The 13,200-nt window shown below is 50.6% G+C and overlaps 1 protein-coding gene across 14 annotated transcripts in view; it reads right to left on the bottom strand.

The window, feature by feature from the left end:
* The window catches only part of ptk2aa (protein tyrosine kinase 2aa), a 65,160-nt gene that overhangs the window by 12,571 nt on the left and 39,389 nt on the right, over positions 1-13,200 (bottom strand). For 9 of the 14 annotated variants that reach the window (XR_014124270.1, XR_014124269.1, XM_081716367.1 and 6 more), the window contains 13 exons: positions 12,986-13,065; positions 12,816-12,878; positions 10,524-10,578; positions 8,259-8,399; positions 8,021-8,098; positions 7,724-7,831; positions 6,883-7,000; positions 6,543-6,573; positions 6,265-6,329; positions 4,825-4,914; positions 2,105-2,161; positions 1,083-1,106; positions 147-244 (listed from right to left, as the gene is read on the bottom strand). Coding sequence is in view for 12 of the 14 variants with exons in the window: in XM_081716367.1 (XP_081572493.1) it covers positions 147-244; positions 1,083-1,106; positions 2,105-2,161; positions 4,825-4,914; positions 6,265-6,329; positions 6,543-6,573; positions 6,883-7,000; positions 7,724-7,831; positions 8,021-8,098; positions 8,259-8,399; positions 10,524-10,578; positions 12,816-12,878; positions 12,986-13,065 (1,008 nt within the window). In the remaining 2 variants the exon portion in view is untranslated. Of the gene's footprint in view, positions 1-146; positions 245-1,082; positions 1,107-2,104; positions 2,162-2,937; positions 2,956-4,824; positions 4,915-6,264; positions 6,330-6,542; positions 6,574-6,882; positions 7,001-7,723; positions 7,832-8,020; positions 8,099-8,258; positions 8,400-10,523; positions 10,579-12,815; positions 12,879-12,985; positions 13,066-13,200 lie in introns of all 14 variants that reach the window. The other 5 variants (XM_081716370.1, XM_081716369.1, XM_081716372.1 and 2 more) reach the window with 5 other exon arrangements.

Raw genomic sequence — 13,200 nt, 5'->3', positions numbered from 1 at the left:
GTCAAAACCATGGCCGGAAAGAATTACAACAAATGAGGAGTTGAAATGCCACTATGAAAAAACAAAAGTAAAGTTCTGGTGAATTGCAATATCTGAGGTCACGAGCCTCGGGTTGGAGGGGTCTGCGAGTGAGGAGCAGCTCTCACCGGGCTGGCGTAGATCCCCTGGTGCACGTCTCCGAACTGCCCCTCTCCAATGCAGCGGCCAAGATCGATGCGTTCCCTCTGGATCTCATAATCCCGGGCTGCACGTGCACAAAACACCAGCGGCACACGTGACTCTCGCACACAGACGCTTGCGCCGAAAGAACTCTCAAAAAAGGCCAAACGCTAAGCGACCACGACGAGAGCATGCTCGTAACGCTGCGGCCAGACCCTGGAATAAGCTTCATCTTTCAAATCTGAGCGGCACATCACCACAGCACGAGGCGGTGACACGCATTCTGGCTACGGACTGTCCAGGACCGCCGTGCTGCAGCAGCGCTCGGGAGGTTTAAAACTGCTGGGAAACGAAGGGGAGCAAAGTTGTTCTATTTACGGCACCAGTTACCACGGCTGGATGTGAACTAGCGCTAAACGCGCTGTAGCGCTTTGGGTTCGCAGGCTGCAAGTCACAGTGGCCAGCCGCGGCGGGATGAAGTACGTCGGCTCGCGGCTGACGCTTTCATTGCCGGGTTTGGGCTATGGACATGAGCTGTGGAAGAGTCCCAACTCCCGTTAAACTCTGACTGCAGCACGATGGGAAGGAAAACCAATAAAGCTTTACATAAATGGCCCGAGTCATAAACATGCCGGAGTGACACGGGCCGGCAGCGACCGAGCACGCGGTGGTTAGGAGCTAGGACCTAGGAGCAGCTCCCCCGCTGGCTACACCGTTACCACAGTTACGGGGGTGGGGTTGGGCTTGGTGTATCCTGGGTTGTCTCTCTTACTCGGACATGTTTCGTTCGCATTGGCCCTCGGCCCTGTCAAGCCAAACCACAGGCACAGCAGCACAAGCAGAAGAAGAAAGAGGGACATCAAAAGAAAAGAGAGAGAGAGAGAGAGAGAGAGAGAGAGAGAAACAAGGAGAAGTGAGGTTACCTTCGTCTAATCCATAGCCCTCGGCTGGGTGATTAGTGGAGGGAGAAAAGCGAGAGAGCTGGCTTTTAGAACCAATCAGAATTAAGACACACAGACAGCATGAAGAAGACAGGCAAAGGAAGAAATGACAGGGGCAGGAAATGCCCTGGTACACCCAACAGCAACACGCCTTCTGACTGGGTGAACTGATGAAGCAGATTCTTAACGTATACGGGACGGACCATTAATAGGGTCATTAATTATGGATGACTGTGAAAAATATAGAGGGTATTACCTATGCAATGCAACTAAGTGACGCACAGTAAGTCTTTCAGGTCAAACAGTAGAGTGTGATGTGAATACAGCCAAGATGTGCATCATGCAGGCAGAACGGTCCTTGTGTCACAGTGTGTGCGCCGAATAGAGTGTATGCGCATGTTAATGGCCGTGTGTGTTCCTTTTTGTGTGAGACCAAATACCAAAAAATCTTAACCTGGTAGTTTGAGAGAATCTCACCAAATTACGTTTCAGAGATAATCCAGCTCGCAAACAAATAAATGTGCGCACACAACCCCCCCCCGCCCCCCCCCACTCAACCACCCACACGTTCGCTCACATACAGATACAAGCATGCAAGCCCGTGTGTGCGTGCGTGTGTTCGCAGCAAGCTGGGCTGCAAGATGCATCCTCTCTCAAGAACCACCCCCCTCCCCCTATTTCACGCTGAGCCATATATACATAAATGGGCATATAGCACAAGGAGCCTGAGAACTATTTGCTCCAACTCAGACGGCTAGCCGCGCTCCCAGAGAGCACGCGGCCCCACGCTGGGACCCGCGCGAGACAATTTAAAGCTCTCTGGCTGCCACACCATGAAATGAAGGGCTTGCGATCCAGCTCAGAGACCGACGAGTCACGCTAGAGTTTTGGACCGAGGCTGGAACATCTGGGTCCCAGGAGAGTGCAGGCAGCATACAGCAAGGACGGACACACACACACACACACACACACACACACACACAGCAAACAAGTTAGGCACTTACTGGAGGGCATGGTGTAGGTATCTTCCTCATCTATGATCTCTGCATAATCGTCCGTTTCTGTGGGGAGACAACAGGCACTAATGAGCACGAGGTCGGCGCAGTGTCCAGCAGTGTGACTAAAGTGCAAGCGGCCGCGTGTTCTTCCACTTCAGAAACTAGTTCCGCTCACAGAAACAAACACGAGCCTGGAAGCCCCCGCACCGCTGGGTGCGGGAGCCACAGACGCACACACGCATGCACCAGGTGTCGCGCGCGGCGCCGTCTTCGCGCGCGGCTGCCAGTGCAAACAGGGAGCAGTGGCGTGGCCGTGTGGGGAAGAGGAAGGAAGTGACTCCTCTGTTCCTCCTTCTTTCTCCCTCCCCGTCTCGGCAAGAAACTGATTTAGCCATCTGTTCCCGATAGTTGTCAGTTTCTGGGGGCTTTTTTTTTTTTTTTTTTTTTTTTTGGGTGTGTGCGCGCGTGCGTGTAAAAGCAGCCCAGCTTTTTAAAACAGCAGTACACAGAGAGAGAGAGGCTCTAAATAAACTCCAGAGTTTTATGAAGAACTACGAAGCAAAGTCTTTGAAGTGGTGTGTGAAGAGAAGTACTGTGGAGGGCTAGGGTAGAGGACACGTACATCAATAGCTTTTCAGTACACTACAGGACAAGTCACGGGCTCCTGGTTGATGAATCTTAAACCTTAAACATGCACGCCACTGTTCGCACGAAAACTCCATGCAGAAAACAACTACAAAAGCCCTCAAAGTAGGCTGCTATGACTGGTCAAACCCAGCACTCGACTCAAAGCTTTAGTGCATTAGCCGAAAGGAGAGAGATTAAAAGCCAAACTTTACCATCCCCACTAATATCCTCTGGAGGTCCGAGGAGAGCATGCCAAGAAGGGAGACAGGGAGAGAGGAAAGAGGTTAGTGCATCCAAACATCTTCAGAACAACAAGACGCTCAACGTGGAGGTCGACATCGCACAGATGCTCGCCGCGCCGAGATGGCAAGCAGGTGCCGAAATACAGAAGGATTTTTTCCATGGCTCGGGTATTTCCACGATTCATTAAACGACTGTAGAGCCGAGCTGAAACGGCTGCTGGTGGAATGCGTGGGGGTTTGGCTGAATTTGGACCTGGAGCTGGTTACGTTGTTGCGGCCAGCAGCGTTCCACCTACAGTTCACGCTGGTTCACGGGCTCAGTGGACACGTGGGGCACGTGAGAGGGGGGGAAAACCACCCGCTAAGCTTCAGAAACCTCACGTCAAGTCTTTGGCCAGGTTTGACCCGATTTGCCTTCCCTAGATGAGTGTGACTGCAGCTGGGTATTTTGGAAACCGCCAGGTTTAAAGCCAGGTGTTTTTCCACCGGTTTCGATGCCTGGGTGTGGACTTGCAACTTTCGAATTCCACACAAATTCCTGTCAAGCAAGCCCTGTTTGTTTTCTACTGTTAAAACCGTTACAGTTTATGTTCATGTTCACACGGAGACGCAGGCATCCTGGCCACACCCCCTGCAGCAGCTGACCAGTCAGAGGCCATCAGGGCAAGCCATAGAGGCAGAGAAGGTGGGCCAAATGTCAAAACAAGAGTTGAATGTTTTAGTTGGTTAACAAAAAAGGGAAAAAAAAAACCAAACAAAAAAAAAAACAAAAGCCACAACCCAGATGGCACTGGATGAAAGGACAGCACTTAGGAACTGCAAAAGCATCTGATACGATAATCAAACCCATTTCACAACAGGAGGGATTTGGCAGGCGCGAGCCGGAGTAATGGCCCTAATGGGAAGTGCTGACGTGGCCTCCAGTAGTGTGTGGGGCTCGGGACAGAGCGACACCAGCAGGACCTCCGGGACGCTTCACTACCTGCACGGGGCGCTGGCAGAGCAGGAAGGAATTGTGGAAGAAAGAAGAACCGAAGAAGAAAATCAAAACGGCATTCCGAGAGAAACTGTGCCACCTGCTGTGACCTCTTGTCCAAGACAGAGGTAATCCCAAAGCAGTGTTGTAAACAGCTGGCTTTATTCTAGTCCAAATTCTTTGAATAAACAGCCTGAGTGGCGAGTTACGTGTGCACAGGCATCATCAGCAGTTGTACAGCAGTTACTACCGATAAACAAACTTAGGGCCAAATAAAAGCTGTTATTGTAAATTGTCAGTTAACATCAAAACCAGCTTAAAGCCGACTTCAACTCAAAAATGCAATTAGCACAGAGGAAAAAACGAAAAATAAAGGCAGAACTCTGAGCGCGCTTCCAAAAGATGCAGACCGGGGGGGTGGGGGATGTCATTAAATCCCACTGACCGGGCGACAGTGAGCCTGCCTGCACTGTGTTCACATCTCACCATGATTTGGGTGTGTGCTGTCCTGCTCCCTACAGTACACATGTACACGACGCTGCAAATGAGTATGAAACGTTCAGATAAGGAAGTCGAGGCAAGAAAACTAGACTGAAAAAGACAAAAAGGTTAGAAGCTACAACACCACATCCAAGAATTACATGGCCAAAAATAAAACATCCCAGAGTTGCCAACAGCCTCATCACAGACAGGGTTCTTATATCGCCGGTCCCTTCCCTAACCCAAATTACAGGTGACGACTCTGCTAGGAGCATTATAAGGGAGTAGCCAGAGGTCTGAGGGTGGGTGTGGCATGCACGGGGCAGAGGGGAGCGTTAGTCTGCATGCGCACGCGCACACACACACACACACACACACACACACACACGGGCGCCGGCTACCCTTAGGAGGAGAGTTGTGGGAGCAGAAGACGAAAGGAAGGAGGAAGCGGCGAGCCCTCGGGGCTCTCGACGACAGCGGAGTGGCAAGGTCTTCCGGGATGGGGGGGAGAGAGAGAGAGAGAGAGAGAGAGAGAGAGGAGAGAGGAGAGCAGTGGAGAAAGAGATGGAGATGGTGGGGGGGGGGAGACAGATCAAAAGAGAACAGGGGAAAAAAACAAACAAACAAACAAACAAACAAACAAAATACGAACAAGTGCACGGAAAATGCACAGCTTGTTGGACTGCCACGACCTCCGGGAGCTGGAGGAGAGAGTGTGCGTCACCACACTGCGTCCGGACAGCAATCTTGCAGGTGAAGTGTGAACAATTCCAGATTTTGCGGATGGCATGAAAACATTGGCTACTATAAACGATACACATCACAGCTGACAAAGATCTCAAGGCCATCAGCTCAAGCGCAACAGATGCAGATGAAAAGCACTGCACTAATGCTGTTAAACACACGGACAAGTCCAAAGCTGATGAAGTGCTTGTAAATTCACACACACACACACACAAAACGGAGTACTTAAAAGTACATATTATACCCAACTACTGAGAGCTTCATTACCAGACTAGGCAATGGCATGTTGGTGAAAGACACGCGCACGCAATCTCAGTGTTCTCATCCCGGGTCCTTTGCACAAGCGTCTCTCACTGTGCAACCCCACCGCATGTCCTGCGTTCGGCCTCTCAACCCTTTCTGCCGTTAGCCCCGCCCTCCTCCGTCTTTTTTCCTTTCTCCAACTCCCTCCCTCTCTACTGAAAGACGAGCAGAGTGACGTTAGCGAGACAGTGACACGCTGAGGGGAAAAAAAGCCAGCACATCCTCCAGAGTCCCGAACTTCTCACACGCCTGGTGCCTCCTGAAAGGACCGAGAACAGGGAGCGTTCCCCGCGAGGAAGCCCTGGAGCGTCTGAGCTGCTCTCTCGTCGACTGCAGTACTGCTCCTGGGCTGAGCTCGAGGCAGCTCAGCTACACACGTCTGGCACGGCGCACCGCTGTCTGGATGCCACGTTCTCTCTGCGCTCCCATCATCTCCACCCCATCCTGTCGCTCGTCTACCACAGCAGTTATCCTCGACACCCTCACTGCCACTTCACCGCAAGCCAACATTTGCTGACAGAAGCAGAGTTCACCTTGAAAAACCGAATTAACTAAACCAACAAGGACGTCCTACCTACGACGGCAAAAAAAAACCCCCAAAAAACCCACACACAAAAAAAGCTTGCACCCTCATCTTTAAATGAAGGCGAACAACTTCTCATAATTCAGTCACGTTTGGTGCGGTACACGGCATCATTAGTTCACTCACTTTTTTTCTTCAAACATGTCACCATATCAACAATATCACCGAAACCAAAACAGCGGTGAGCTGTGTGGATGAAACAGGGTCTTACCCGATACGGAGATGGCACGCACCCCCGTCCGGACTGCCTCTAAGCGCTTCTCACCGTTTCCAACCCTGTAGGGCAGGTTTAATGCAGATCTCAAGGCCTTAAAATCCTTTTCTGAATTCACATTCCACGTTAATACTACCTATTCCAAACACGTGCACACTAAGCCAGCCATTTTTACACCAACTAATAATTACTGTGCATGTGATGCTGATTTAATACATGTACTTGGTTATTAATAAATATGAGGACATCGTGCTTGCTTGACAGTTCCGACATACTTTGGGATAGATGGAAGTGCTCTTTCTCCCTCTGTTGGTCAAAAAAATAAATCAAACAGTCAGCATCAACAACTGTAATTTTGCAGTCTTTTATTCTTACATAAATCCCTTTGTCTACAGCCTTTCCTCTGCTCTAGTCCTGCCCCCACACCAGAAATCCAATCGTTTAACACAATCACAAATCAGTACTATTTGCAAGAAAACACAATTAGCAGCAAGAACGTTTCCGTCCCGTTGCATGGCCTTGTGTTCCTGTACTGGTAAGCATGTAGTGCTGGGTGGGCGTTTCGGGAACGGACGAGCCTGACACGGCTAGAGGAGAAGCATGTGGTGAGCATACCTTTCTGGGGCCTGATAATGAAGGACTGGGAGACTCCATTTACAAGGCGGCAGTAGCCGTCGATGAGGTCGGCCATGTTCTCGGCGTCGGTGAAGGATGGCGTGGAGACGGTGAGAGGCTGTCGTGGGGGAGGCGGAGACAGTCAGTCACACAGTGAGTCATCGTCCGTGCAGCCCTGTAGGACTAGCTAAACGGTTTCAGCTATCGTTATGATGTCAGTGCTACAGCAGCTGCTGCTAGGACTGCGATTCCCAGCGGCTACAGCCAGTAAGACACACCCTGACCCTCAGCTCCAACACACGCCCTTAATTCTACACAAACGTGCGCCATGCAAATACACACTCATGTCCATTACTTGTACTGTCCATACCATGACCACCATTGTCTTCAGCAGGAGACATAGGAAGAGCTTAAAGTGCCCTACTGCCCTGCATGTACCCCCCCCCCCCCCCCCACACACACACTTAGAGTGAAGAAGAAAGAGAGACAGAGAGAGAGAGAGACAGAGAGAAAGGCAATGTATGCAGTTTGTGTGACACGCAACGCCAAAAGTGCCTCCCAGGCCAAAAGGAGTCGGAAGGCCATTTTCCCCCGCTGAGCCCGGGTCACGTCACGGCTCTCCTGTGTGGAACCACCACTGGGTTGTTCAGAACAAGTACAGCCTTAAGCTACGTCTAGAGCTCAGAAAAAGGGCACCTCACGTCTGCTGGAGACTCAAGGTCAGGCGTGCCGTGTACTGTGCAGCACGGCTAGACTTTTGTAGAGTATATTATACTCCAGCGGTACTGTACACATCACAAGACACAAGACGCTCCTCTGTCGGGACTATTTTAGGGAGTACCTCCACAGCACCCGCCACGTCCAGCTGCAGCGTGCCCTTGCGTTCCCGCTCCTCTGCGCTGGAGTACTGGATGCTCTGCACGTGCGTGAAGTTGGCCAAGTGCGTCGGCTGAAAGACCAGAGAGCACACACACAGGTGCATGAAGCTGGTGGAACAAAACGGGACACAAGCCCTGTAGAGGTCCTGGAGATTTTATTCGGGTTTGTCCATCACCAGAAATCCCTGTGATAGGTGTTCTGGGATCAGTGTACACTTATTCATAGTCAAAGCGATCGGGACGGTGATGGAAGCGCTCACCGTTGAGCCCTTATCTGTCAGGTAGCTGATTCCCTCCCCAGGGCCGATAGCCAGCTCCACCGAGATAACCCAGCTGGACTAAAAAGGAGAGAGAGAGAGAAATCAACATGATCTTAAATCTGACTTGACATTTCAGAACCATGACTGAGAGAAGCACAGCCCATTAGCTAATCAAGTTCCTTTCAAGTCCAGCAGGGGTCACTGAACATCTTCCACAGGCAGTGGCGACAGGACCTACCCCCAGAGCACATTTGAAGCACTCCTTGTCGAATCTGTACACGGGCGTGAGGATCTCGAAGAACTTGAGGACGCTCTGCTCGTCATTCAGGTTGGCGAACTGCTTAAAGGTGTGCTGAATTTGCTTCCGCAATGTTTTGGCCTGCACACACACACACACACACACACACACACACGGTAGAGGGGCAGCTCAGCACGGCTCGGCAGCAAACTGGGGAAGATGCGTTATCATCACACAATGGTATAAATATAAACTCCGTAATAGACAGAGAGAGCGAGAGAGAGAGAGAAAATATGAGTGTGTCCGTAATAGCTGTGTGTGTTCATTCAGAAGATGTTATATGATGCTCGTAATAACCATTCTGGGGGGGAGGACAGAATGCCCTTTAATAAGGTAGGTCATTGTTCACATTACAGTTGTCTTCTTCAGCAAACAGAACGACAAGGCGTGAAGCCAAACCCAGAAAGCCTTCACCATGAAACACCAAGCAGCACCTCCGCAAGACTGTGACGGCTCTTGTGGAGATCCACGAACACCCGGCACTGAAGAGCTATTGTACAGCTCTCCCACCAGAGACACCAATGAGAACACGAATGAGATCAGCTCTCCCTGTGCTCCTGAACACATCTGCTGCAACGTGGAGCACGTATGACCCAATAGGATGACCTCATCCCTGATGCTAAATCGTGAAGAGCCATGGACCACCAGACAGACAGCCACAGCCTAAGAGCACAGCCTAATGGGAATTCTTCACTAAACATTTAATGGCTTTGGGTATTGGGATGGGGTAAAATGGTATTTCTGGAATGGACACACATTCATGCACTCGCACATATGTACACACACACACACACACACACACACACACACACACACACGGTCTAGATCATGCAAGCTGTCGTTTAAAGCGTCCGGTTCGACTGTCTTCATGACTCTGCACTCTGAGTGATGATTTTGTACATGGCTTAATTTGATTATTCTCAGTGTTCGGCCTGGTGGCCAGACATTATGAACGGACAGATGTCGGCGGTGGCGGCGATTTAACTCCACGTATAATCACATTACTGCCACTGCACGAGCAGCACCCGCACGCTGCAAAAACGTGGCATCAGCTGGGCCTCAACGCATCCTTACAAGACATCAGACGTTTGGATTCTTATTCTCTAAAGAGACAATCAAAACAAGGAGTAAAAGTGGAGTATACCGTGTGTGTGTGTGTGTGTGTGTGTGTGCGTGTGTGTGTGTATATATATACGCGCATGTAAGGCTATATGCTAGCTGACAGAAGCGGTTTGGGGGATGGTGTGTTGCTTTTAAACACACACCTGCTTGCTCTGGGGTGAATAGAGGTAGGGGGGTTGGGTGGATATCTGGGCCAGGCGCACAGGAGGAGTGACCCAGTAAAAGAACACCTCACACACACACACACACACACACACTTTTAATGATGACCTTTGAGGCCAGGCAACACCCTCAGTTCAAGGCTGAGCATTTGTGCCTGTATGTTTTGCATTGTAGCATTGCTTGCTATGTCTTCATGTATGGCGCGCACACACACAGGTTGTAAGCCACTATCAGCAAAGCTCCTACATCTAAATCAAACCAAGCGTATGTTACTGAAAAGAATAGACCAGATATGACACAAAAGTGCTATAATATCCAAACCAGCGGACATTGTGGAGATCCCCTGAAGCCAGGAGACATATGGTCATGGCAGAACACGGCCAGGGACAGAGGAATACGCACTGGCAGATCACCCATCAACATATTGGCAGGTCACAGAAACTCAACCAGAAAGGAATGTGTGCGCCAGTCGACTGAAGGAACATGCCGAGAGCGTCCTCCCTCCGGCCGAAACGATGCTACTGTCAGCTGACCTCGTCAAGCAAGTCGGCACTTCCCGAGGCTTCGTACCAAACCTCACCGGACGCGCGGCCTTCCGAGAACTGATGGATGGTAGTAATATCGTTCAACCAGAACCATCTGGGCCAAAGCGAGCGCTAATCTGAACTTCAAATTAAGTACAGATGGATTTACCCCAAACGGTGTCACTGTGTTTTGCCTCCAAGTTCTCACACCTGCTTTATAGCTGTGACCTAGCTAGTATTTGGCTGAAAATACCAATACCATTTTCACCAAGGTTCATTGTGTTCAAGCTAATACCTATGTTGCATTGTGGGTGTATGTCTGAATGGGGGTGGCCATGGTGGTCTGATGAGTCATGTTTCACACTTTGAACCCAATATTCACCTCGACTGAACTCACCTTGACCGAATCCAGCAAACTCTTGGGGAAGAACCGTCTGAGGCCAACATCTTTTCTGGAAAACAGAGAAACAGGAAGAGCTTTTGGAAGGCGTTTGGTGCAGGAGCCAATCTCCGGATTGGGGAAGGAGAGCCCAGGCCAGCTCCGATCGTTCCTGGGCAAGCTGGGGGGATCAGGAGGTTTGGCGCAGTGGCTGGAAGCTCTCTCTGAAAGCCCAAGCATCTCCTCTACAGCTGATTTAAAAGGGCAATAAATCAGAGACTCTCACACAATCATTCTGGCATTCAGCCTGGATGAAAGGCGCATTTGTTCAGGCCGAACTGCTCCGGGAGTGCTTGGCACGGGGCCCAAAGACAAGCGCCGGGGGTGGGGTTTGGTGCGGAGTTGCCCGACTTGAACACGGTTTTGTTCCGTCATCATAGTGGCCCATCAGCAAAACCTGCTACTTTTTTTTTTGGCGGGATGAAAGGCAACCTGATCTGAGCCCTTAATCCCGCCTCTTAGCTGCCAGCCGCTTTGTGAGTGTGCAAGCGGAGCGGTGCGGCACGTCAGAGCCAAGGTCCTCCTCTGCTGTGGCTGAAGACAGCGGTCACTCAGACTGGTTTGTGATTGGAAGGGAGAGCCATCGTCGACGCCCCCCGACTCCCCCACCCCCAGGGGCTGGCAGGCTGTTGTGTGTCCATGGGCGACTAGACCAAGTGAACTGGGACAGTAACTGGCACATGTGCCCAGGCATTATCCTCCCTCAAGGGGACAGAGATTGTGTGTGTGTGTGTGTGTGTGTGTGTGTGTGTGTGTGTGCGCGCGCACGAGAGTGTGTGTTCTGGAATGTGCGATTCTAACGAGACAGGCAGCAGAGTGCTTTTAATTAGCAGTGTTGCTTTAGTGACTGGAAACAAGACCTGGCTACAGCTTACAGCAAGGTGACAGAGGTAGGGGTGTGTGTGTCTGTGTGTGTGTGGGGGGGGGGGGGGTGGGGGGGTGGGGGGGAGACTACACAAGATGACAAGACACACACAAGACACACACACACACACACACACACACACACACACACACACACACACACACACACACACACAGGATAGGATTATAACCGTCAGCCAATTAAGATCCAGTACAACATGGTCAACATCATGTATCTAATCCTCAGGGCTCAGTACAAGAGGAAATAGTCCTTACGCCATCACTGAAGAACAGCCAAAGAAAACCTCCGGTGTTGCTGGGTAATTCGCCTCTGCCGTTCCCAGTTGGGCTTAATTCACCCACAGCACAAGCGTGCTCATCATCTACTTGTCTCTGTGAGGAAACTGAGGCTCAGACGAGCCCTCATTTAACGCAGCCTCTCCCTCGACGCCCATGAGCAGGGCTGGAGTCACACAGCTGGTTCACGTCAGTGGGACTGCGCACGTTTGCCTTCGTGGAGCCATGTGACCCCGACTCGCACGCTGGGCGGGGGGAGCCAGTTTTCTGGACGGCACCTCTGAACAGCGAGGGAGTCGTCACCCAACGAGTGACCCTCGGTGCATGCGATGAGCCAGACATCAAGAGAAAAATACTGAGACAAAAGTACAAAACAACAGGCTAAAAGCTCGTCTCTTAATCAGTGGGTCTCATTAGGCTAAGCGAGACGGAGTCCTGGGGGATAAATAGCAAACATCATTAGGGAAGCAGCCACCTAGCTGCCCTGGCCTTCAGGATGTTTGAGAGGTCATTCCACGGCCACCCCCTTACAGCCGGATCTGGGCAGTCGTTACAACAGTAGTCTCGGAGCAAAACTGGTCAAGAAAATAAAGTCTTCCCTGTGACTTTGTTCAAACCTCCTGATTTGGTGATTAGCTCAAGATGGCAAGGAGAAATAGTTAACGAATCTGGCAGGGTTTCATCCGCTCCTCCAGCATCGATCCGTCATCTCCGACATGCACGGTGTGACTAAGCCGGCGGAGCTGTGGTACGGGGCCGATAAACACGTGTGACGCAGCTGGCAAAAAACATCAGCGCCACTCCATAGAAACTGAAATGGTGTGAGTTTGAGACCTTCCTGCTTTTTTTTTTTTTTGCAAATTTATTCTGGGGTTGTTTTTTCTGTGTTATTTCGAAAAGGAGAAAGGCAAAATCTGTATCCAACAGGAAGGAAGAACCTGGAGCAGATCCACAGACGTAAAGGTGCTTCTCTCCACTATCTCAAGCAAGCTAGCTGAATTAAAGATCATAAATACAGCAGCTTTCATTCGGTATGCGTTCTCTGGAGTTAAAGACATTTTCATGGTATCTAAATGCAGAAATACTCACTCCAGCAGCTCGTAGTTGGATTTCTTGTCGAGAGCGTTTCCTCTCATTTCTCGGAAGAATCTCCTGAGACGGGCAGGGAGATGGAGTGAGTTGATATGTACCGCCTGGGTTCAGTCATTATTTTACTTCTCAGTGGACATGTGAAGGAGAGAACCTGGACTGGTGCTCACCTGATCTCCAGACACCCCAGCTTGAGTGCGATGTCCTGCTCCACCTGATCAGCTATTTCACACATGTAGTCACTCTTCACCTGAAACAAGGACCTCTACTGTCAGTGGGTGTAAAGGTCAAGATCAAAACCCACCAGATGCTTTATCAGGACCCTTATTACTGCATGACTGGAACTCGCCTCATTTACATCCACATTTACCAAACGTCAGATCGT

This window comes from Electrophorus electricus, chromosome 6, assembly GCF_041902795.1.
Source record: "Electrophorus electricus isolate QZ-2024a chromosome 6, ASM4190279v1, whole genome shotgun sequence".
Classification (NCBI taxonomy): Eukaryota; Metazoa; Chordata; class Actinopteri; order Gymnotiformes; family Gymnotidae; genus Electrophorus; species Electrophorus electricus.
This window is presented reverse-complemented; position numbering and strand designations above follow the sequence as displayed.